General features: G+C 39.5%; 1 protein-coding gene across 5 annotated transcripts in view; it reads left to right on the top strand.

The window, feature by feature from the left end:
* The window catches only part of LOC109415607 (diacylglycerol kinase theta), a 171,780-nt gene that overhangs the window by 55,692 nt on the left and 88,991 nt on the right, over positions 1 to 27,097 (top strand). For all 5 annotated transcript variants that reach the window (XM_062846707.1, XM_062846708.1, XM_062846710.1 and 2 more), the window contains exons 2-4: positions 8,708 to 8,893; positions 8,964 to 9,155; positions 9,662 to 9,868. In XM_062846707.1, the coding sequence (XP_062702691.1) occupies positions 8,708 to 8,893; positions 8,964 to 9,155; positions 9,662 to 9,868 (585 nt within the window). The remainder of the gene's footprint in view (positions 1 to 8,707; positions 8,894 to 8,963; positions 9,156 to 9,661; positions 9,869 to 27,097) is intronic.

Here is a 27,097-nt window from a genome sequence, read left to right as displayed (position 1 = left end):
AACTTTTGAAATATCTTAAAATTCATAACACGGAAGAAAATTATAACGATTAGATTATTTTTCTAATAAAACACCAAATTTTCTTAAATTTCAACATCGTTTCAAAATTCAAGATTCTAATTATAGTTCATTTAAATTCCCTCTGATTGTCTTGAATACAGATATGTTTTAAAGGAAAGTAACAACATAGGCGGCAATTCATTGAAAAAGTTATGGGATACATATTAAAAATAGACCAATTTACTAAAAAATCATAAAATTAATTAAATCGCTATAACTTTTTATCTTGTTAATAATTTCAAGTTCTGTCAAACGTTTTTCAGAGCTCATTATATAAGTCATAAATGGTCAAAATTTCATTGCATTCGGTTCATTGTATCCGGAGATATAACAGCTCAAAGTTGGCTATCGGATAATTCTACCTTTTTCTAAAATGCCTATAACTTCGTGCAGTATAGCCCGATCTTTTTTCAAATTTTGTCCACTGATACACAGTTAGTTGATCCACTTATAGTGAAAATTTGAGAATATTTGATGCACTTTTCGAAAAGTTACAGCTAATTGGACATTTTTTGAAAAATGAAAATTTTGCCTATCCCGATCATTTTGTCTATCCCCTGTATACCGTCAAGGCGCCATTCACCGTGGGGGCTCCTGCGAATATTTTTTCATTATTTCCATATTACGATTGAATGGTATGACAGTTTCCCTTCAATTTCACCAATACAACGTTGTATTGGTGAAATTGAAGGGAAACTGTCATATCATTCAATCGTAATATGGAAATAATGAAAAAATATTCGCAGGCACACGGTGAATGGAGCCCCCACGATAAATGGCGCCTTAACGGTATATGGTTAGTTTCTGAAGCTTCAAGATTTGAATTAGTCTTAGCAACTTCGTTAAAGCAAAATTTTACAATTTAGTTTTTTAAATTAAAATGACGAATTTGTTAACTATGGCTTATCAATATTTTTTTTCTGATCTTGGTCTTGTCTTGTTGGCTATGAAGTAATTTCACTCCAGTTCTGAGTGTATACAGTATAGTACAATCTTCATCCGCCTTGCGCGACGTTCCTCCAGTTTAACCGAACGTTGAAAGTTTTCAGGTCTTCAGCCAGTGAGTTCGCGGTCGATCACCAAGTCGCTGATCTCTATCAAGTTCGCAGTTTATTCTTCTGACATTCACACTACGTATCCAGCCAATTGAAGTTTGTCGTATTTGTTTTCGTTTAACAATATTTGCTTCTTTGCACACTTGATTCAACGAGAATTGTTCACAGCACTAAGCACTCAAGAATTACGATACACTGAAAATATATTTTGTTTCATTGTACGAAATCATTCGTCATGTTTACAAATGCCATTCGTTGTTTTCTGCAACGAAAAGCTTCGTAATGTGAATGAGTTCTTTTCGTACAAAATTGCTCCGACACATTTTTCTGTCTCTTTTTTTGTCGGAATGACATTAAACATGCATAAAAAAATACCACACGTTCGTCCACTTGGATACCACAGGCTTCGAATCACGTATCTTCTGATTGATACCTACCAGTGCTAACCACCCATCTGTGGGCGCTTGTTGAAACCATCCAAAAACAACCAGAACGCTTTCCACTTTGGTTCTGTTTATAAATAACCTTCACTTCCAACCGAGAGCATATTTCCTTTCCTCTTCTCGCATACGCACCGTCATATGCTCATGAAACAGGTTGCTTTGTTTTCTCTGCGATCCAACCAAGCGTCAGTGAGGACTGCAAAACTTTGTTGCATTCTACGAAGCAAAATTTTCTTTTTACGCATGGTTAGTAAAAAACGTATGACATTTGTATGTTTTGTTTTATTCTACACAGCTGGAGCTAAAATCTACGAATGAGCAAGTTGACCGCGTGTCGGATTCGTGATTTCGTACATGATACTACTCCATTTGTATTGTTTCAGCATGGTGGTACGAATGGACCGTACATTATACGCAAATTGCTTTCAATTTACGCAAACTAGTTTTACGAAACATATTCGTTGAGGTTTTACGAAAGAATATTCTGAGTGTAGCTTTTCGGTCTGCTTTCATTAATATCCACGTTTTGTGGGCGTACACCTTAGGAATCAGCGTTGTATACAAAGTAAATTTAATTTGCGTTTGCAAGTAACGGTACCTAAGCTGGTTCGCAAACCGTTCTTATTCTTCTTATTCTTCTTTTCCTTCTTCTTCTTTATGGCTCTACGTCCCCACTGGGACTTGGCCTACCTCGCTTCAACTTAGTGTTCTTTGAGCACTTCCAAAGTTATTAATTGAAGGGCTTTCTTTGCCTGCCATTGCATGAATTTGTATATTGTGAGCCAAGTACATTGATACACTATACCCAGGGAGTCGAGAAAAATTTTCCGACCGGAACGGGAATCGAACCCGCCGTCTCCGGATTGACGATCCATAGCCTTAACCACTAGGCTAACTGGAGACCCCAATCCGTAAAAAAGCCTAATTTAAAGGGTTTCAGGGAGATTCATGTGATTGTAGTAGGTAATAAGAGGTTTCCAGGTGGATTTTAGGGGGTTTGAAAAACATTTCAAAAGACTCCAGGAGGCTTCAGAGAGGGTTCAAAGAGGTTTCAGGGGTGATTTTAGTATTTTCAAGGGCTCTCAGGGCCCTTTCAGGAATGATTCAAGGGTTTTCAGATGAGTTTAACCCTTTAAACCTGAATTACTCGAAGCATTATTATACAGTTTTATGGTGTTGATATCTGACACTTTAAAAGACACGGACACGTTTAATGCTTCCAGTGAGCAATTTGCTCTTTGAAGGAAGCACGACACTAGACAACGGACTAGCATGCAACGCCCAGTGGCACAGCCGAAAACTTTTCCTGACAGCTGCGGCGGGAATCGAACCCGCGCTCCTTAGCACGATGCGACTAAAGGCTTGGTGACCTTAGTCGCACGACCACGAAGCCACACATGGCAAAAATGGCAAAAGATGGTGAAAGAGATGTTTTCGAATGTGCTATGTCATCCAAACTGTTCTAGAGATAACTTCAAAAATCTACGGGTGTAATGGAAGCTTTTTCTACCATACCAAGCTACAATATGCAATCTACCATGTCCAGTGACTATTCTAAAAGCTAAGCAAACATTCAAATATCAGTTACGATTTTCTAGTTCATCCAAACTATTATTAAATTTAGAATATGGGATCTACAGTGGTTAGACTTTCTATTTTAGTTACATAGAGTTACGTTACACGATAAAACAAACTTATTGGAGCTTATAGAAAACTATCAGATACTGTGAGATACTTTCAAGATGTTCAAGGTTATCCAAACTGTTGTGCTGTTTGGAACATGGGACCTACAGTTATATTAACTATTTTACGCTATTTTCAGTTACGTGCATTACCAACCGTAAAGACTGTATTTCCAGGAAGCTCAAGAGTCAGTTTTAAATTTTTTTTATTCAATTTCCAGCAAATGCACGAAATTTGTATTCACTTATTACTGAGTTTATTGAGACAAAGACATTCATTAAAACATTTGAGATATTGTGAATCTTCAAAAAATCAAAACATAAGTAAACTATGTGTTTAACCATTTGGAGCCGGATTATTTTGCCGCTGCTGTCGCAATCTCGCTGGCTTCGAACACGTTTGTTATGCTCGGTTTCATTGCCGGGGTCATATTGGTCCTTCTGGCTCCAAAGGGTGTTACGGATTTTATTTTGTTTGTTTGAGTTTTGGTTATGAAGAAGAGAAATGTATGAAAACATCTTGTTTCACAAGTTCTAATAAATGTATCCATATTCGTCATTTCAGCATTTGTAGTGTTCAGGAATAAAAGTGGCTCATGCGACGTAGCCTATTTTGGATTGCCTATATTCAGGTCATTTTGAGCATAGCAATGACCATCTAAAAGTCAAGCAAACCGTTCCCTAACAGGAGCATCAAAATAAAGCGGCTGGGCGCTAAGCGAATAAAATAGAGAATTTGTAGAGTTCCATATAATTCACGTTATACGGCGCCCAACTGAAGAACCCACTGTGTTGTCCTCATAGTAACCCAGGCATTGAGGATGCGATTGCTTATTAGCAGGTTATTTTAGGCTAATTAAATAGGCATTCAATACCTTGATGATATTTGTCACCTTAATTGGTGTGGCTTGAGCTTCTCTATTATTTCGATGCAGCTACCATACCGTTGCCGTTAAGTAAGCAACACTCGATGTCCTCTATGGAAATTCTATCTGTTCGATGTTGTGTAGAGAACGCTATGTTAAGTTAGGATAGAAGTTAATCAGCCTTCTCAATACCTAAACTCCATACAGGCTTACGATATTTTTGTGGATGCTTCGCAATCATCCACGAAAAAATCTTTCTGAATTGGTGAAGGTTGTGTTACGGATTTTATTTTGTTTGATTGGGTTTTTTTTATGAAGAAGAAGAAAAATGTACAAAAATATCTTGTTTTATATGTTCTAGTAAATTTATCCATATTCGTCATTTGAGCATTTATAGTGCTCTGGAATAAAATATGCTTATGGAACGTACCGTAAACCGGGGTCAAATTGATCTTCGGGTCGAAATTGATCAGACGTTTTTCGGTTAGAAAAAGGATATTTTTAATTATTTTCTTTTAAGCATCGTGCTGTTGGATCTGATACTTCATGCTATTTGTAAGGAAAGTATTGAAAAAATACTTTATCTTCTTGAAAAACGACTGATCAATTTCAACCCGGAGATCAATTTGACTCCGGTTTACGGTACACAGAAAGACGGCTGCGGTTGAAATTACTATTACTGAGAGTCTATTTTTGTGCAGACTGAGTTTAGTTTCAATTCAACAGATAAATGTTTTCAATTTTACCATGGACCCGATTTACAATTAAAACAGTTTCTGTTAGCAACCGGATTCGAGCTAAGAACCTTGATATCACCAGGCTCACACGCTACTACTCGGATATCGAACCGGTTGATATGGGAGAAAACAATACGTACACAATCACGTTTTTGTCATGGTAAATTTGAAAACATTTTTATGCTGGTCATGTAGCCTATTTTGGATTGCCTATATTCAGGTCATTTTGTGTAGATCATCTAGAAGACAAGCAACCCGTTCTCCAACAGGGACATCAAAATGTAGACGGAGCCCGATTAGGATTAGTATTCCTAGACAAAAACAAGCTGTGAAAGTAGCAACGGATGCTGTGAACTAAAAGGCGAACTGCCAAATAAAACACAATTCCAGGTTGACTGATGGACCAAGAAAAGTAATAGAACCTCGTCATCCTGCGATCGTAAATTGTTGATGGAATATAGCACGAGATTGAAGGCAGATAGGAAGGTACGATCTTTGGCAAAGTTGTTTATGGCTACTAGTGCTTCTAGGTCATGAAGAGCATAGTTCCGAATTTCTCCACCATGTGGCGCTAATGTACATTGTGACTTCCGGTATGACTTTTATGAAATATATCACAATATTGATGCCAGATAGGAAGGTACCTACGATCTTCGGCAAAGTTGTTCAGGACTACGAGTGCTTCCAGGTCATGAAGAGCATAGTTCCGAATCTCACGACCACGTGGCGCTGGTCAACATAGTTACTTCCGGTACGACTTTGGCGAGATTGTTATTGTTATTGTTATTTATTTTTAACTAAAAAATTTGAAAGAAGGAAAAGCCCCTTTGAGTGATTTCCTCATCTACGAAATCTTTCTCAAAAAGGCATAAAACCTCTTTTATCTTTTCGAAATGACTGGGATTTCATCGTAAGTTTCTGTAGTCGTTTTAACGAGAATTCTTCATGGAAATCCTTCCAGAGGTTCCAACCGAAATTCTTCCAGGGAGAAAATTGCTTCTGGAATTTCTACAGGGTGTCCTTCGCTTACTCCTTCAAGCATTTTTTTAGAATGTCCTCCAGGGATCTCTTTGAGAATTTCTGTGGGGATTCCTTGAAATGTTCTTCCAGGGATTCTTCAAGAAATGGTTAAGAGCCAGTTCGCGAGAACCGCGACCCCCTTTCCAAAGGAAGTGGAATCGATGTGCTTCGATTGAGCTGAAATTTTCAGGGTATGGTTTTCCATATAAAAGATGATATCTGGCCGATTTTCAGATTTTTCCGTTAGGGGGAAGTGGGGTAAAATAGCCCTCAAAGATTTCATGTCTAAAAATAGATAAAATCACTAAAATCGCAGTAACTTCCGCAAAAGTTAACGGATTTAGCTGAAATTTTGCATGGACACTCTATTCCTATGGCACTTCCATTTAAGCCAAGCGTTGGATATTCTTTGATATTTTTTTCAGAGATTAATTTGCTAATTGCAATTACTTGGAAATGTATCCAAAGATTCCTTCAATGATCCATTCTCCAGCGATTTTTTGCCAAATTTTCCAGGGATTTAATCAAGAATTTCTCTAGTATTTTTTTGGGAATTCCTCTAGTGGTTCTTTCTAGATTGTTTCCAAAATTTCTTTCATGTATTTCTCTGGTGATTCTATGAGGGATCCTTGAATATTTTTTTGCAAATCTTTCCAGGCATTCCTTCCACAATTTATCCCGGCATACCTTATGGATTTTCTACAGAGAACTTTCAACAAAGATTCTGGAGTTCCCGTTGGGTTTCCCTTCATGGAGCAAGAGTCAGTAAAGGACGTTTGTTCTACGATGCATAGTTTTTGAGATATGACTTTTTGAAGTTGGGGTGTTTTGGAAAAAATTGGAAAATCGTGAAATTTCATCTAGCGTTTTCCGGAAAAATTCTGAATTCCATATATGATAATATATCCACGACCTCTAGCACAGGAGAAATTTTTCTGAAATTCAGAGACCCTTCGGCCCAAACCTGTTCGGTAATAAAAAAAATAACCATATCCAAAAGAATAACCGAGAGAAGTTACAAAGAGTTAGAAAAGGATTCCCAAAGAATATAACGAATGAATTATTGAATAATTCTCAACATTATTTCCTTGGAAAATTTTCGCATAGGTTTACAATAGAATTACTGAAAAATATCAAAAAATTGCCGTATAAAATCCCATTTTCTGTTATTTTCAAGAAATGCCTACTTTCCCGCCAAATGCATATTCAAATAAATCGCCGAAGCAAAGCAATATTTAAAGGAATTAGCAACGAAATTACCTAAGCAAATGCCGAAGGAATTCCGAAGTTCTCAAATAGCTTTTTGAAAAAAAAAATACAAAGAAACTGCCGAATAAGTATATCTGAAACATGATGATTAACCTGGGCTTGTTAGGGGAATATCTGTAAGCAAGGGTGCGACCATTCATTTGCAAAGATTTACATTCATTTGCTATTATCTCAGTTCAGAAGCATGCTATCGAAAAACAATGTATGGATGAATTTAACCTTGTAGTTTTATCTGAAAGTTTGCCGAATAACATTGGGGTCGCACATGCATACCAAAGTCGTGAGCGAGCTGTGAAGGCAACTTTCCACAGCGTGAATGTAATGAATGTAAATCTTTGCAAATGAATGGTCGCACCCTTGTCTGTAAGTAAAAAGAAAATCGCGTTCCTTTGAATTCCACTAAGAATTTGCATTCTTTGACAGATACGTATTTCGACCTCAACTGTAAGGTCGTCTTCAGTGTCTTGTACTTGACTCGACCCGACTCGACTGGTTTATATATATATAACATATAATTATATGCAATGTTTTTTTTTATTTATCAATACGGACAACTCGGCATCATATGAATGAAAACATTTACATTTGGAATAACTCTAAAAAAGCTGCGTTTTTTTAAGTAGGGTATTAGTACCCTTCTCCAAAAACAAACGATTTAAGCACCAATTGTTTCCGTGCTTTTTTATCGTTGTCGTGAGTCACTGCTAACAAAAAATACAAAAAAAAACTAAACCAAAGACTTTGTATTTAATAGGATGAAAACGGGAACACTTGGCTTAAGACAGGTTTCGTTTATGTGCTCCGAGCTTTCGAGTACTCAAAAATGCAACTTTGGTTCAATCGCTATTTCAAACATGTTTTATCTAGACGGCTGCAAAAATTCAATGGTTCACAAAATTTTGCAAATCGGATGAAAAATGGCCGATTAACAACAAGTTGAAATTACCCTTCCCCTTGTTTGGGAGACATCGCCGTGGGAGTGTTAAAAATCAATTGTGAATCGCGTCGCTGATTTTTTTAAGGGGGTGACCCAGCCTGTGTCTGAAAGCCTCACTAATAAAGAAATAATAATAATATTTTGTTTTAAATAATCAACATATCAAAGAAAATAAGATTGTCAGACTGTTTGTTTGCCTGTTGGAGATTCATAGACATTTCATTTTAAATTTGTTAAGTTTTCTTGAGCATAGTCTTTTTTGGTTTTGGAAAACACGCGAATTGCATTAAATTTGAGAATTGCATTGTATGATTAAACATATTTTTTTTGTAGTTTTTTATTGCATGTAGTTGTACAATTTCTAACATTGTATTATTAAGCGTTCACATTATTTTTAGTATAGATTTTTTTTTAAATATAAAGTATACATTTATATACTGAGCTCTGCACTCATCAATAAACCGTTAAGTTCATCGAAACCTATGAATTACTACGTTGGAAGCGAACTCTGCAGAACCAGCAATTCGAACGTTCAAATTCGCCGTATTCTGGACAACTATGGGACACACCAAAGACAACATTCAACAATTATTTTACTCATAAATTCCATTCTATTCCAATAAAACGAAAACTTCCAGTCTGCAACTTCATCGTTCACGACAAGTGCGAGAAGAATGTGATAACACCTTGCCTCGGCGTCGCACCGTATCTCATCCGAAACCCGGTCGCACACTGCTGGTCCGAGCCGGAAAAGCACCACAAGCGGAAGTTCTGCTCGGTCTGCCGCAAACGATTGGATGAAACCTCCGCCGTGCACTGTCTAAGTGAGTATTTTTGGCAACATTATAACCTTCAAAATGAACCTAATATCGACATCTGTTTCTCCTCCAACAGTTTGCGAGTACTTTGCCCACGCCGAGTGTCAGGACTTTGCGATCCCCGATTGCAAGGAGAATGCCACGTACGTGCCGGGCAAGGAGCTGGGCCACGTCAAACACCAGCACCACTGGCGCGAGGGCAATCTGCCGCAATCGTCCAAGTGCGCCCACTGCAAGAAGGCATGCTGGTCCTACGAATGCCTTACGGGTGAGTAGAGACCCTACGCGTCCAAGTAGTCGTCGCTGGAATGTACCTTCACAGCAGAAACACGTGTTCGATTGACAAATTTGAATCTAAAATCGGGAAAAAAAATCAAGAAGCTTCGATGAGAGTCGAACCAACGACTCCCTATTTGCTTGATGAGTGCTTCTTTACCTCCAAGCCACGGAATCGCTTGAATGTCTCCCTCGTCTGTTTGGCGTGAAGGACATTCAACTGACGGAGATAATGAAGTACCCACCTATCGAATATTGTGTGGTAGATTCAATTCTCATTGGAGCACGGGGATTTCTTTTCACAAACAAAATTTAGTTTGTCCACTGAAAACGTGTTTCTGTTGTGTATATTGCAAATAGACGTCAGAGCGTTTCAATATGCACTTGCCATTTCGTTTGGTTAGCCTAAGTACACCAAGTGATGTGTATTTGTTCACGTACTTTAGATATTGAAGGTTTACTTTTCTACTTCTCGCCCCCTTCCCCCCACAAACACAGGTTACCGCTGTGAATGGTGTGGCACAACGACGCACGGTGGCTGCCGGAACAACATCCCATCGGAGTGCACCTTCGGCACACTTCAGCCAATCTACTTGCCACCGCATGCCGTCTCCATACCGCGAACTGAAGTGCCAATGGAAGCAATCATCGGAGTGCAGAACAAGAACAAGGGAACGCCGGGCATGCAACGGGATTACTCTTGTCGTAAGTACAAAAAAAAACCCTAATATGGCTTATTAGCTTGCTAAAGAACTAAAAATGGGGGAGAAATCATGCACTATGCACAATTAACATACACATACAAATTCAGATGTGTCACTATTTATCGAAAATACTTGAAATTAATGCTTTGGGAACTTATGCTTTAGATCTTTGGGTAAGTACAAGCAAAAAGAAAAGATATTCGTGAACCGCTTTCAGATTTTTTTTTAGATTTCTGATTTAAAACATTCTACAGTTTTGGAAATTTATTCGCTGGCTTAAAATATGTGTATGTATTCCTCCCTGCTAGCCTCCACACGCCATTTATTAGAGTACGGTAGCGATCGAACATCCGCAAGGTTTTAAGCCGGCGTCAAATAAATAGCGAAATGAAATTTGATTAAAGAATCACAGCTCAGATGAGATTTGAACTCATGATTCTTGTATGCTAGACGAGTGCTTTAACAACTAGACTGTCGAGTCAACTATTTAAGGATGCCGTTTCTTTGATGCAGGAGTTTGTCAATGTATTATTGATAAACGGTAAGAGGGTCTCCTCCAGTTAGCCTAATGGTTAAGGCTGGCTATGTATTGTCAAACCGGAGACGGCGGGTTCGATTCCCGTTCCAGTCGGGAGAATTTCCTCGACTGCCTGGGCATAGTGCTTTATTGTGCTTGCCTAACAATATACAAATTCATGCAATAGCAAAGAAAGCCCAAATTCCAGTGGGAACGTAAAGCCATATAGAAGACGAAGAAGGTAAGAGTGTCAAAACCCACACAGATAAAAATAATTAGATTTACACGTCATGTAATCTTCAGTTTAGTCATGTAAACTTAGTGTTATGATGGTTTACATGATATATCTTGTAAATTTTTGTTTGTATGTCATGTAAACACATAAAGTCATGCTGTATTACATGACATATAATGGAAGTTTACATGATATTTTATTACTTTTACATGATATGGCATGCAAACTTCTGTGATATCCCACGCTCCAATGAAGCTTGCGTTCAACATTCCATACAAGAAATTGTTTAATGTAAAATTCAGTGAAATTGAATAGACATTCATTCATACAGGGGATAGACAAAATGATCGGGACAGGCAAAATTCTCACTTTTCAAGAAATGTTCAATAAGCTGTAACTTTTCGAAAAGTGCATCGAATATTCTCAAACTTTTACTGTAAGTTGATAAACTTGTTGTGTATCAGTGGACAAAGTTTGAAAAATATCGGGCTATTCTACACAAAGTGATAAAGATTTTAGAAAAAAGATATAATTATCCGATAGCCAAATTTGAGCTGTTATATCTCCGAATTCAATGAACCGAATGCAATGAAATTTTGATAATTTATGACTTATATAATAAGCTCTTAAAAACGTTTATGAAAGTTGTTTTGTTGACTTCTGCAGGGTTTTGTCCCGGGGTCTCTGCAGAAATGCTTCTCGGGATTGTTTCCTAAGGGTTTCCTGATATGCTTCCAGAGTTAATCGCTGGATAACTTCTAAAACTTCTCCAATGCACCTTCAGATTTCTCTCAGTGGTTTTCCAGGATGGATTTCGATATTTCTACAGGAATTTCTTTCAAGAAGCTTCATGGGGTTTTCCAGCATGTATTCCGAGAAAAACTCTTGGAAAAATCCCAGAACTCCGGAAGCAACTATAAAAGAAAACCCAAAACGAACACCCAGAATTCAAGGATAATTTCGGGAATCTTCCCGGAAAAACTCGGGAAAATCCTGGAAAAATGAATAAAAAGTGTCAGGAGAATCACTGAATGAAATTCTGCAAACTAGAGAAAAAAAACTGTCTCTCAATTTACATCCTGAAAGACTTTTGAGAAACATCCCGGGAGCAATTCCAGTAGAAATCCCGGGAAAAATTAAAGAAGGAAGCTCACGGAAATTTCTTGAAAAAATATTCCTACTGTAATTTCTTCGAAAGGAATCTCGTGAGTGACTCTGGAAGCCATACAGGGAAAACCTCTGGAACCAATTCCGGTAGGAACTCCTGCAACCCATTCGTTCTCCTCGTAAATAATTGGGTTTTTAAATTTTGAAAAATGTACTGATTTTTTGATTTTATACGGAAGAGCACCTATGATTTTTTTTTTTCAGATTTTTAGAACTTTATTTTGATACCTAAAATCAACTTCAAAGAGATTTTTTGAAATCACCTTTTTACAGCTGGGCAACTGTTTGACAGCTCCGCCCAGTACAAAATGCGACGAGGGGTGATTCGACAAATCGCTCCCATACAAACTTTAAACTGATTTTAAAATAGCTTCCCGGGCACCGAAATTCATGAAAATTTGGATTTCGGCTCAGTTTTGCATGTAGATTCAGAATATGGAATTATCTCAACACCGCTAAAGAAGCCAATTCTTGTTTAAAGTTTCTTTCTGAAAATTCATAAACATTCGTACTGGAAAATGCCGTGAGGTTACTTCCGAGGATTTTCCCGCATTTAATGAAACATTTTACAGTGTTTAGTTCATCCAATCGTTATTTTCAGTAAATGTTTATTTGCGCTTCAACTGTAGCAAATCTAGCAGAAATCATTCAAGTCGTTTCCACCCAAAAAAAATATCAGTGATTTTTTCCCTCAAAGCAAATTAAATATTTCTGGAATTCCTTCAAAAATTTCATCAGGCATTTCTTTGGATTTTTTTCTGGTTTTTCTTCAGAATTTTTTTCTAAAAACATTACAGAAATTCCAAAAGAGATTTCTTTGAAAAATTCTCTAAGAATTTCTCCAGAAGTTCTCTCAAAAATTCCTTCGGGGATTCTCAGGGGGCGACACTAGTGAAAACCTGGTAAAACCCGCAAAACTTTTGTGAGAGGGGATTCTTAAAAAAAAAAAACAAAGTAAAAAATCTTATGGAGATCCTTGTTGAAATTTCTCGATGGATTCCTTTAGAAATTCCTCCAGGGAGGCTTTCAGGAATTTATTCAGAAATTAGTCAAGGGATTCCTCCCGATATTTTTCCAAGATCCCTGCAAAAATATCTTCAAGAATTACCTAGAAACCCTTCTATAGATTTTCATCAGTAACTCCTCCACGGAACCCTAAGGAAAATCCTGCAAGATTCCTTCAGAAATGTCTCTGAGAATTCTTTCAGACATTTTTCTAGGCATTTTTTTTTGACAAACAACGTGAATCACTGATAGCAATGAGACGTGCGAAGGATATCAAAACTCCCGGCAATTTAGAGAACTTTGAAATTACATCTTTTAAAATTTTTGAGCAGCTGCACTGCGTGGCAGTTTATTCCTAAAATGTTCACCGCGGAACAAAACGTCTGAAAACCCCTGCCTCAAGGGATTTCTTCAGAAACCTAGAGTTTTTTTTAATCATCCAGAGATTTTTTAAATGACTTTTACAAGGATTCATATAAAAAATCTTCCAAGTATTCTTCAGATATTTTACCAGTGATTCTTTACAAATTCTGCCATTGGAAATTCTTGCTGAAATTTCTCCCGGGTTTTCATCATGTAGGGGTTGTGTGCTAGTAGTGGGAGTTCGGTTCGTGCGTCCTAGTGTTGAGGAAGCTGGTGGTGACGCGATGCCACCAAATCCAGTACAGTTTCGGTTCGTCGTAGTCATACCTACAAAAAATCAGTCCGGTTCGTGCGTTCTAGTGTTGAGGAAGCTGGTGGTGACTCGATGGATGTTTATCGGTGAGTTTGTTCCATATTATAATCATTTAATATGATGGTTAAAAACCAAAAGATAGGGTAGCGAACCACTTGGGCAGCGGCCGGTATTTTGGGCACTCTTCGCTATAACTCAGTCAATTCCGAACCAATTGACGTGAAATTTTGTTCACGGCTAGATACTGTACGTATCTCAACGCGTTCCAAGGATTATGTCAATTGGTTCGGAATTGGCTAAGTTATGGCAGAGGAGTGCCTAAAGTGGGACCCCTGCCGAGATGGTTCCACTTCCCTATTGAGTTCGGGCTCGCCGGTCGAGAAAAAAAAATCCGGGCGCCGACAAGTGTGTGGGTTTCGGGTTCGCGCGCAAACGGCATTCTGGCTGGTCGGCTACGTCGAAGCATCACCAGTGAAAAATGTTAGTTGGGGCTCGCCGGTCGAGGAAAAAATCCGGGCGCCGACAAGTGAATCGCGTTCATTGTATTTCTATGTGGAATAGACTAAAGGTTTCTGCTCCCTAGTGGAGTGGAGACGCGCGATAGAATTTTGTTTTTGGCTTGTTTTTGCGTCGAAAAGTGGTCGGTTGTTAACGGCGGTTTGTGTATATTGATCCGTTGTCAAATCATATCATCAACCATAGGTGACTCCCAGACTGACAATGTACCCTACCTTACTAACAAAAATTCCTTCCTTAGACAAACGTGGAGATGCAGCGATTCGCGGTCTTTATAACAACGTTTATCTTACTAACATTCCCTCCCATCCTCGATGACCGTAAGGACGTGGCCGGCGTCGTTATTGACCTTGCTAAAGTTGAGAGCTCTCGAACTGTGTGCATTGAGAATAGTAAGCTAGTCCCAAGCCCTATTCATTGGTTCTTTGTGCAATTTCGATTGCTCTGGTCAATCACGGAGTAGCAACTACGAATTGTGCGGTCATCTATGCTCATGCTCATGCTCATACAGTAAGGGTTGTGTGCTAGTAGTGGACCCTGCGCCTATAGTGGACCCCCACAGAAAACTCGAATATAAATGCCCAAATCAACTGTTTCCAGGCAACTTCCACCGGGGGAACATCGATTGCATTGCTGCACAGCAGTTCCTGGCAAACGAATTGCCCAGTGGCCACAAAAATCGGTTATTTTAACTATTTAATGAATGTAAACACTCAAAAGGGTCCACTATAGGCACATTCAGGGGGGTCCACTATAGGCTCCGTCGGCAGCGTGACAGATAACATGGAAATCAAATGGGGGTCCACTATAGGCGCCGAGATATTTGTAAATAATCCTATAGTGGACCCCGGTGGGGTCCATTATAGCAGGCAACATCGATGCATATTTTCAAATGCGTATTTCACTGGCATAATTTATTAATGTTGTATGTTTGACGGTCTTAACATAAAGAGGGGACATGAAACTTGTTATAAAATTCCACTTTGGAACAATCCTCCAACGTAACATAGCTAAAAAGCTGCAGAAGTAAATTTCGATGGCTTAGGGGATCCACTACTAGCACTCAAACCCTGTTCCTCCGGATATTTCTGCAGGAGATTCTTCAGTTTTTTTCTCCAGTGATTGCAGCAGAAATACTTCCAGAGATACCAACAAAAAGTCATGTAAAGCTTTCATCAGAAATTCCTCCTGTTATTCCTCCATGTCCATGGATCGTCTAATGATAAATGATTTTTTTAGAGATCTTTTGAGAAATATTTGGGTTAAACTTAAAAAAAAAAACTATGGTAAAGATATTGGAAAATTCTGGTAAAACCAGAGTTGCTCTCTGTCACTATCAATGCAATGGTAGGCAAACCGCCGATTTTGATAGGCTGACTGCGATCCAAGTCAGCGTGTGGTCTGTTGAGTCACCGTCGTTTTCCTTTTTCCCTCACAAATGGACTGACTGTGATGGCGGGTACATATCACTGATAGGCCATCTTAAAAATTCGTTTAAAAATCAAAATAAAGACTTACCGTGAAGAAATTTGAATATGTGGTACAAAATAACAAGTTTTGCAAGTTAGTCATTAAAAAGTTTGAGTTTTGGCTAACATCGCAAAAATATCAGTTCAGTTGCAATGATAGTGCTCTGGAGGGCGGGTCAGTATCAAGTCGTTGCTGGTCACTGTCGTCTTGATATTGATCGGCCTACAGTGATAGTGACGGTGGTGCAAAATCAGTAGTCAACTGACATGACTGATTTTGCGCAGTTCTGGGTAAAACCAATTGAATCACCGAGAATAGGAAAAACTAAATCGTTTGAGGATTCCTGAAAACCCCTAAAATTCAATTCAGTATTTTTGGAAACAAGATTCAGTTGAACAAAAAAATAAACAAATACTGTAAGATATCCTGAAGAAATTAATCCATTATTTATTCATGTTAGGAGTCTGAACTGTCATATCTAATTGTTGTGCTGGTCTTAGTGAGATTTTTGAAATACAAAATGTGTTCGTACTTGTACTCGTATAAAATATATACATTTCGGATCATTTTTGGGTGACTCTCATTAAAGTTCTTAAAGAAATACACGAATGAAAAACACTATAACAAATTAAAAATTGGGGGAATTTGTTTATCAAAATACAACTTTTAGAGAAACTTTGAAAATAAATAAAATAGCTACAAACTTTAGCAAATTAGCAATGTTTAATTGTCGTGAAGCACCAACCTGCATGCTTGCCAAGGGCGCCATGGGACCACGCTACGGCTCCGCACTTTAGGTGAGTCGTTGATCATGGTGTTGAGTCCCCACTGGATCATACGAAGATGTTTATCCCAGAATTTGTCGTTATCCGCCACCATGCAACGAACGGCACCCAGTACGCTTCGGTTCTCACGTTCGGCTTACCCATTTGCACGTGGGCTTCCAACAGCGATCTTCACGTGCACTATACCTAGGTCGATGCAGAAACTCTCGAATTCCTTGGAGATATAAGCTGTTCCACGATTGGTGACTATGCGTTTCGGCTTCCCAAAAACAGCAAAAACTTCGTTCAGCATCTGGATCACTGGTGATCACAGCTACTGGGCTGTTCGGGCTCGTTTGGAAGTTGACCATCAATGTTAACTTCTTTTCCCGATCAGCCTAGATAGCTGTGTAGTGTCGGTAGCGGTTGTCTCAATTGGCTAAGAATAACACTACGGATCGCCTGATCCAGTGGTAAGAGTCCACTAAACAGGTGACCCCTAATTCATGGTGTTATGCGGCTTTATGATTACCGTGCCAAAGAATGAATGGTTAGGGGGGTCTAATAAAAACCTAACTACAAACGGAGCCTGTGGAGTACTAGGGCGCCCTCCACAGTATTCTGCCCTTACTGCGCTAACCGGAGCAATGGTGCAATTGACCTTATGTTTCTCCGAGATAATCTGCTATCCTTCTTAAGCCTCAACTGCGAGGCTCAATAAGGGTGGAATTATTAGTATGTTGTTTATTAGTTTTAATTATAACCTATATGGCTCTTCGCATTATGCGTTCTTCACAGTGTCCTCTGTGTATGTTCGTCTCTGGCGCTCTTCAATCGATACCGAATTGGTTTTTATCGCTGCTCTTTTTTCTTGTGTTGTGATTGTAAGAGTTTGATCGTGCCTAGTTTGGGTAGTGGCTATGGTTATGACAGCTCAGATCAATCTTCAGCATAAAAGAACAGCTTTGGTCCAAGAACCTTACTTTCGTAGGGAGGATTTGTATGTAGATGTAATGTGTTAATTAACACCAATATGGTTTCGCATTTTGCGTTTGACCCGATGTTTGCTACTTTCTGTAAAATTTAAATGACAGTCTTGCGTGTCATGCCTCGAGCCCCAAAATGTTTTGATAAAACTACTTGTTTGCAGCCTTGCAGCCAAATCTTGGTGGGATTATACTGTCAAGTTTATTCCGTAAGTGGATAATGTCTTCGTATGAAGATCAAATCTATCAATTTGACGTCTTTCTTTTGAAATGATTAGCACGCTTTGTCGAGCATCACACCCGTGATGTTTTTCTAGCAAACATGCCTCTCCATGGGAACCAACATGCTTACCAAAATGGAAAGTCCACTGTGATTTGCTTACCCAATGTTGTTTACGATATTGGAAACGCATTCATTCAAAAATAATTTTGTTTGGGTGTTTTCTCGGATTTCCAGGATACTTTTGAACACGAACCTTTCCATTCCATATTGGAAGCCGCATGGATTGTCCTATTTATCTTTCAATGATTTCCAATTGGATTTACCAAAGGCTCAAAAACCAACATCTCTTCTCGGCATTACGTCAAGCAGCGATTAGGAAATTGAGTGTTTGTGGATGCCCCCATGCGGGAGTCTTGCCATGACTTTTGAGGAATCTCGTAGCAGAAACGCAATTGAGATAACTCAATGTGGTTTTCCTACTTATGATTTTGTCCATCACAAGCCTCAACAGGCTGCTTCATTTGTATATCTTAGCTGAGAATCCGACTGTGGAACTTTGAATCATTTGATATGTAACTACCCAGTTTTTACGCAACTGCGTTTCCGAGTACTCGGTAAACACTTGATTAAGTGAAACTGACATAAGAAGCCTGAATCTTCAGGATGTTCTGTTGTTCTGAACCCGTTGTGGCAAGTAGCTATAGGCTTACTTTACGCTTTATGCGTTTTCTACAGTGCCCTTTTCAGGGCGCTGTTTGAACCCGTTGTGGTACGCTTATGCGATTATATCGACCCTATTCCCTTACCTTCCCTTTCCCTATCCCATCCCTTATTCCTCCCTTCGCTCTCCCTCAGGTAAATGATGAATAGGCTCGTATTCATGGCGATGGCACAAATTTCCCAAATGGAGGAGAACGTGCCTCTTGAGCCGACCTACTGATACCTGATACCTGATGCAACGAACGGCACCCAGTACGCTTCGGTTCTCACGTTCGACTTACCCATTTGCACGTGGGCTTCCAACAGCGATCTTCACGTGCACTATACCTAGGTCGATGCAGAAACTCTCAAATTCCTTGGAGGTATAAGCTGTTCCACGATCGGTGACTATGCGTCTCGGCTTCCCAAAAACAGCAAAAACTTCGTTCAGCATCTGGATCACTGGTGATGTCTTCGTATTCCGCACCGCTTTGAGCACAACGTACTTCGTAAATCCATCGACAAGCACGATGATATATTCGTTCAGTGATGACGAACGAATAAACGGACCGACATGGTCCAAATAGATCGTATCGAACGGTACTGCAATCTTTTCGATCGGATGCAGCAACCCTTCCTTTGCTCCTCTCTTCGCTTTCACATAGGCGCAGTGTACGCACGACCCGATATACCGCTTCAAGTAGCTCCGCATCCTTCGAAACCAGAAACACCTCCTCACGGCCTCCAGTACCTTCTCCACTACCTTGTGTCCAAGATCGTCATGGTTATTGCGATCCGCCAGAGTGCTCTTTTTAGTACTACCCACTTCAGCCCATCGGTGCATTTCCTCATCACACTCTCGTTCTTCAGAGCGTATTCCTTGTGGATCTGCTTATCCCGGCTTTCGACTGGCGGCTTCGTTAGAATCTTCATGATCTCGAACAGTTTTGGGTCTTCTCTCTGCAGCAACTTCTACCACTCAGCTTCTTTGATGCTCACTTCTGTAGAAATCTGATGCAAATGCAATAGCAAATGCTACTTTTCTACCTTATGACGCATTCCGGCAAGCGTCTGTTCTTACCCAAATTAGACCATTGACTGACGTTGTACATTCAAATGAATTTCCCCGCCTGCTTATATGTCGGAATCATGTACTGCTTATAGTTCTTCATTATCTCCTTACATTATCCGTTATCTCTACTCTTTAAAACATGATTAGTCTCACTAAGCGATGTATACTTGTTTTATTTTTTTATTGTGCGATTTCTTTAATCATTAGTTTATTAAAATTACAACTTATGTTATTACTATTTAATATTAAAATCCTGCAAACGTGATGTTTTCTTGTTTTATTAAATAAGCTACCGATTTTTTTTATGAGAAGCATGTTCTCCATTTATTTATTTTTTTTAGCTCATTCTACACAAACGTAGATTCTGTTAATTTTGCTGATATCAAACAGGTGGCTCGTCATATAAGAATGAAATAATAAAAACATATGTTGAAATGAAACTAATGGTTGGAATGTTTTGGAAACCACTGACATCATTCGCATCACTTACCAAGGCGATATGTTCAATTTTAATTGTGCGAATCAATCACAGAAAGGCAAATACAAATTGCATGGTCGGCTATGCTAATGCTTTCTTTAGTTCTCCTGTGTAGAACTATATACAGCCTTGACAAATTCATTGAACGCTTCTGGCTTGCGTTTAACATCCTGCGCATTCCTTGAAAACTGAACACCGCCATAACTGTAAATCGATATTTTTGCTCCATCTCGCGCTTATAGGTATTGTATGTTGCTTTCATAACAAAACGCGCTGCCAACTTCCAGTCGCATTTCTGAATCATCGCAACGAATCAAGCACCACCTCTGCTGCTATTTGTGTTAGTGAGATCGGAGAAACGTCAGACTCCCGCCTGCTGATTGGCTGCGACGACTCTGGCGACGGTTTCATCCGCGACGGATTCAAATCGTCGTGTTCGATAAGGGGGGAAACCGTCAATATATGGACTGTTTCACACTTTATGGTTAAATTCGTCTGCTCCATTCCATTCTAGGCTACCAGAAGTATTCATGAAGTGTTTTTTTTTTGGATATTGCTGCCATGTGGCATTGACGAACCAATCAAAGCATTTTCATGTGTTAAATAACACATTAAATGTCAACTGTTGAAGTTTTTTTTTAACAACTTTCAACGCTGTTCTCAGATTTAGACATCCTTTTGAATACCCTTAACATTGATCCAATCTGCCGTTGTTTCACCCCGTTTTTAAATCCTTGTTAATTTGTGCAATGCAATAGAAGTAATCTTTTCCTTTCTCTGTCTCTTATTGACTTTTTAAAGCTTGGGACTCTCAAAATGCCTATTAAGGAGTGAGGATAGTAAGGCAACCAAAAACTACATTTGTTAGTTCTATGTTTAATCGTGTGAGTCAATCACGGAAAAGCAATTACAAATTGCATGATCATCTGAGCTTATGCTCATGCTTTCTGCGTTACCCTGTGTAGAACTTTACACACTACAGCCTTAACAATTTCATTGAACGCTTCTGGCTTGCGTTTAACATCCTATACATTCCTTGAAAACTGAATACCTCTATTACTGAAAACTACTATTTTTGCTCCATCTCGCGCGTATATGAAGACTGTTTCTAAAAATTGTTTGTAAAAATTGTGTTTCTTGGACATTGCAACCATATGAGCTGCAACTTGTAAACCAATCAAAGCAATCTCATGTTTTATACTACACATCAAATGTCAACTCATTGAAGTTTTTTTTTGGAGTGTAGATAAAGTTGAACGGTGGTGATTTATACCGTTTGTGAAAACTCTAAACTTTTTCGTTATTTAGCATATCAATTTTGAACGCTTTCCTGCGGAACATCAGATTTATACATTCGTTTGAATACACATACCATCGAATCAATCTGCCGTTGTTTCATCCAGTTGTTTCATCCTTTTTTTTGTGTAACAAAATAAAAAGAAATCTTTACCGTTCTCTGCCTATGCCTATCAGAGAAACGCCTTGTTTTGGTTTACTGCCTCTTTCCATCAGAAACCATTACTTTTTTCATCTCCGCCCATGTCCGTCGGAGACTACTTTTATTTTAATTTTCTACGGCTATCTGCCCTTGTCCGTCAGGAGCCTTTTTACGTTATTCTTTACGTTTTCTTGCTACTACCAACTACGCCATTGTAGAAATCTGATGCAAATGCAATAGCAAATGCTACTTTTCTACCTTATGACGCCTTCCGGCAAGCGTCTGTTCTTACCCAAATTAGACCATTGACTGACGTTGTACATTCAAATGAATTTCCCCGCCTGCTTATATGTCGGAATCATGTACTGCTTATAGTTCTTCATTATCTCCTTACAACTTCCATCACATGAGCCATCACCGGTTCTAGTTTTTCTGATTCCGGCTCAAACACTGGGTTCCGCCTCAAGCAATCGGCATGTTGCATCTTCTCCCTGTGAGATATAAGATGTACTGCATAAAGCTGTGGAAAGGAGATTGATCACAGCAGGCGATATAGAGCATTTGAATGTGATGCGAACTGTCAAGCAGACAATGTTAGCATCCCTGCTTGCGTAGCAACAACTCCAGGCGTCACCCAACCGCGTTCACTCTTGCCACTTGTGAACCGACGTCAGCCTGGGTAAGTTGTGTGTGCTGCACGTGAGGGGTGATTCCTTCCCAGTGAAATACCAAATTCCACATTGGCGAATTCCTGCCAGTTTTTTTCGTTTAATTGAGGAAATGGAAACTATATTTTTGCTGGGAGGAATCACCCTTCAATGTGCATGCATTAGTGAACAAGTGAGGGAAAGAGTGTGAAAGTGCAACAAAAGAACAAATTCCAGCAGCTCTAGAGTGATCGAATTGTTTTGTTTTGTGCTTACAGCGTGTTGTTTGTCGTGGAGGAAGACTCCCGGCAATGTCCGCTTACGAAAAGCAAGGTTAGAAAGATCCTGTTGTTTTGCTTCGCGCAAATGTCGGATCGGAAGCTTACAGCGTGTTGTTTGTCGTGGAGGAAGACTCCCGGCAATGTCCGCTTACGAAAAGCTAGGTTAGAAAGATCCTGTTGTTTTGCTTCGCGCAAATGTCGGATCGGAAGCTTACAGCGTGTTGTTTGTCGTGGAGGAAGACTCCCGGCAATGTCCGCTTACGAAAAGCTAGGTTAGAAAGATCCTGTTATTTTGCTTCGCGCAAATGTCGGATCGGAAGCTTACAGCGTGTTATTTGTCGTGGAGGAAGACTCCCGGCAATGTCCGCTTACGAAAAGCTAGGTTAGAAAGATCCCGTTGTTTTGCTTCGCGCAAATATCGGATCGGAAGTTTGCATCGTGTTGTTTGTCATGGCAGATAAACATTGGCAATGTACGAAAAAAAATATTAGAAAAATCACGTAGTTTTGATTCGTGCAAATGTGGTATCGAATGGTTACAATATATTATTTATCAAAGAGTGTCGTCAATGTTGGCTGGCCAGAAGAAGGATTATGGTCATGCAGTTTGTTTTCTGTGACTAATGTTCCAATGAATGGCAAGGCAATAAACTTTATCTATAATGTATTTTATAAGATAGGGTATTGGTTCCCTTTTTAAGCATGTGGCTCCCATTTTCATCCTACGAAAAACAAAGGATTGAAGCGCTGTTTGTTTTGTTTCTTATTTTTGTATTTTTTTGTTAGAAATGAGCACCCATGAAAACAAAAAGAACGGAATCAATCGGTGCCGTAATCGCTTGTTTTAGAATAGGATGAAAATGGGAGCGTGAGATTAATGATGGAACACATACCCTATCTCGAATTTGAACAACGGAGCAATGGGATAAATTTGGGTATAAGATTAAATAAAGACTCGAAGAATAAGATTTTTTTTCTGGATCACCCAGTACCAAAACGGTAATTTCTTTTAAATACTACAAGTATAGAGACTTGCATTACCAACATAACTAACGAAATGAGATACAATTTGTAAGCATTGCACTCAAAATTATTTCGCGAGCAAGGACGGCTGTATCGAGCGACCCCGAACGAGAAAAAGAGAGAGAGAGAGAGAGAGAGAGAGAGAGAGAGAGAGAGAGAGAGAGAGAGAGAGAGAGAGATGATGACGTCACTGTGCAAGCTCCTATTGCTCGTCGGAAAATATCACTCCCACAATTGGCTTCTTTAGCGGTGTTGAGATAATTCTATATTCTGAATCTGCATGCCAAACTGAGCCGAAACCCAAATTTTCATGAATTTTGGCGCCCGGGAACCAATTTAAAAATCAGTTTGAAGTTTGTATGGGAGGGATTTGTTGCATCACCCCTCGTCGTATTTTGTACTGGGCGGATCTGTCAAGCAGTTGCCCAGCTGTCAATAGGTGATTTCAAAAAACCTTTTTGAAATTAATTTTAGGTACCAAAATAAAGTTCTAAAAATCTGAAAAAAACCATAGTGGTTCAGAAAAAGGTGCTCTTTCATATAAAATTAAAAAATCAATACATTTTTCCAAATTTAAAAACCCAATTAAGCACTAAAATGTTCGAGCTATTTTGAAAAAGTAGCGGCAGCATAGTCAGAATGGTACCTCACAATGAAACTGTATTCGGTAGCTTCAAGGCAGCAATTGCAACGTATGCGATGATGTAATATAACAGTAACTTATTGCCCGTTGTGATGATTTATAGATTCCGACGCAAATGATTAGGTTCATTTTCAGCGTAGGTGCGTTATAAATGTTTGCTTACAATGCAAAACTATCACCAAATGTGTACCTAGCAACACAGCGTAAAATATTCACCAGGACGCGGTCTGGTTTTATATCTGTGGGCCCACGCAACTAATTTTCGCGCAGAAGTCTAAACAGGTGGAATCTCCGCAATATGTTAAATCGTTGTAAGTAAACACTCCAAATTGAGATACGGAAATTCATTTTTTTTCTGTTAAAAATGTGTAAAACTTCTTTAGAGTAGAAGGAGGATGTGAGATATAAGATGTACTGCCCCAAGGAGCTGGTCTGAGCCGCGGCCGCTTTCGGGGTGGGCACAGAAGGCTTCTAATGCACCCGGGTCCCAGGGCGTTGTATGTGTGGGGAAGTTTTCGGATGTGGGTGGTCCTGAAAAGTGGTTAAATTCGCTTAGTACGTACCTATTTTATTTCTATCTACTCTACAACAGGGGGGACGTGACAGGTATCATAGGTGGTAGCGTCGTGGCGTCGGGTGGTGTCCAGTAACTGGCACCACGTAGAACTTGACGGTCCGGCGAAGACGACGCTGGACTCCTCTGGACTCGAGGCAGAATACATGATCTGGTGCTGTAGGTCGGACTTCTGCACAACACGAGGCATGGATTCTTCCAGACAAACTATTTGCTAAAAGCCCAGAATGCAACGGGACCCCAGACGAACTTCCAATGGCCAATTATTTCACGTAGCTGGAACACAAGAGTGGTAAAGGCTTCTGGTACAAAACCTTTCGGGATTATTTTAAAAATGACTCCAATCCCTCTGCTTGGGATTCCTCCAGAAATTTCTTCGGGAGTTGTTCCAGGATTACTCTGTGAATTCTTTCAGGGATTCGTCTAAAAATTCCTACAAAGATTCGTCCAGGAGTTCCCCTATAAAGTCCGCTAGAGATTCCGCTAGAAATTCCTCCAGGTATTCCCCTAGATATACCTCAAGCAATTCCTCTAGAGATTACACCAGGGAATCATCCAGGAACTTCTCCAGGAATTCTTTCAGAGAATTGACAAAGAATTCCTCCAGGGATTCTTCCTGAAAGTTCTCCAGTGATTCTTCAAGAAAACCCTCCAGAAATTCCTCTAAGAATTCCTCTAAGGATTTCTCCAGGAGTTCCTTAGAAGATAGCACAAGGAATTTCTCTAGAGATTTTCCCAGAAATTCTCTCAGGTGTATCTACTGGAATTCCTTCAGAAGCTCCTCCAGGCATTCCTTCAGGAATTCCTCTAGGGATTGCTCTTGGAATTCCTCCACAAATTCTTTGAGGAATTCCTCCAGGAATTCTTTCAGAAATACCTCCAGGCATTTCTCCAGGGATTTCTATGGGGATTTCTCCAGGGATTCATCCAGCCATTCCTTCTGGATTTAATTCTGGGACTTCTCCAGGAATGCTTTTGAGAATTCCACCAGGAATTACCCCAGGAATTCCTGCAGATATTAACTCAGGAATTCCTGCAGAATTTACCTCAAGAACTCTGTATTTCATCCAGGCATTTCTTGCAGGGTTGCCACCAAGAATACCTCCAGGAATCACCCCAAGAATTGATCCAGAAAATCCTCCAGGGATTCCTTTTTGAAATTCTTTCAAGAATTTCTTAATTAATTCCTTTAGGATTTTTTCCGGGAATTCTTCCAGGGTTTCCTGGAGGAGTTTTTCCAGAAATTTCTCCTCCAGGTATTGCTCCAAGGATTCCTCCAGAGATTTCACCAGGGATCCCTCCAGAAATAACACCAGCATTTCCTCCAGGAATTCCTTCAGGAATTGGTCCAGGTATCTACCAGAAATTCCTTCAGGGATTCCTCTAAAGATTCTTCCAGAGATTCCTCCAGGAATTCCTTCGATAATTCCTCCAATAATTCATCCAGATGTTCTTCTAAGATTTTTTCATGGAATTACTCCAGACATTCCTCTGGACATTGCTAATGTAATTTCTGCAGGGATTCGTCCGGGAGTTCTTCTGGAGATTTCTCAAGGATTCCACGAGGAATTCCTCCAGGTATTTCTCTAGAGATACCTCATGAAATTCCTGTAGAAATTCCACTAGGTATTTCTCGAAGAATTTGTCCAGAAATTCTTTATAGGATTTCTCCTGGGATTCTACCTGTAAGTTTTCCAACGATTCTTCAAGAAAATCTTCCAAAAATCCCTCCAGGAGTTTATCTGAAGATTTCTCGAGGAATTTCTCTAGATATTCCTCCAGGAATTCGCACAGGCATGTCTCCAGGCATTCCTTCAGGAGCTTCTCTAGGGAATCCTCTAGGGATCGCTCTAGGAATTTCTTAAGGAATACCTCCAGGCATTCCTCCAGGAATTCTTCCAGGGATTTTCATAGGGATTCCCCCAGAGATTCATCCAGGCATTTCTTCAGCATTTGATTTTGGGACTCCTTCAGGAAAACCTTTATGAATTCCACCAGGATTTGCCCTAGAAATTATTCTAGGAACTCCTGCAGAAATTACCTCAGGAATTCTTGCAGAATTTAATGCAGTAATTCGTTCAGAAATTACAACAGCAATTTATCCAAGAAATCATCCTCCCGGAGTTTATACACGCATTTTCCAAGAATCCAGGGATTCCTCCAGGAATCGGTTCAAGGGATGCCTCCAGTAATTCCACCAGGTTTTGCCAGTAATTTACCAGTAATTTCTCGAGGAATTTACCAGGAATACCTTCAGGGATTTCACTATAAAGATTCTTCCTCCAGTAATTCATCCAGATATTCATTCAAGAATTCGTGGAATTACTTCAGAAATACCTCTGGGAATTTCTCTAGGAATTTATTACTCGCGCTATCTATCTGTCTGTCTGTCTGTCTGACCATTATGCATTCGGAAAGTACTTATCCGATTGGTGTAAAAATTATGTAGGTAGATATTTTTGGGCCGGGGAAGGTTCTTAGCTTGGTGTGAGACCTCTGCGGTTTCCGGAACGGGAGGTTCCCATACAGATAACTTTCAAGTCACACTGTTCCATTTTCTTTACGCACAAACTGCTAAAATGCACAACATACCTAAATGTTTCCTTCATTTTATCGAAGGTTTTTCTTTCAAGTGGCGCTGTTGTGTAGTTTATGGCAGTTGAACTGTAAATTCTATGGTCGAGTTGTCCGTTTGCGTTTAAGTCACATTGATAAAAAGTTGGTTAGCAACCAAACCACCAAACAGCATTCTTTATCTGAGACAAATGTACCAAATGGAAGATAACGTGCCTCTGGAGCCGGGTTTCCGATGTTTAT

The sequence above is a fragment of the Aedes albopictus genome, chromosome 1, assembly GCF_035046485.1.
Source record: "Aedes albopictus strain Foshan chromosome 1, AalbF5, whole genome shotgun sequence".
Taxonomy (NCBI): Eukaryota; Metazoa; Arthropoda; class Insecta; order Diptera; family Culicidae; genus Aedes; species Aedes albopictus.
This window is presented reverse-complemented; position numbering and strand designations above follow the sequence as displayed.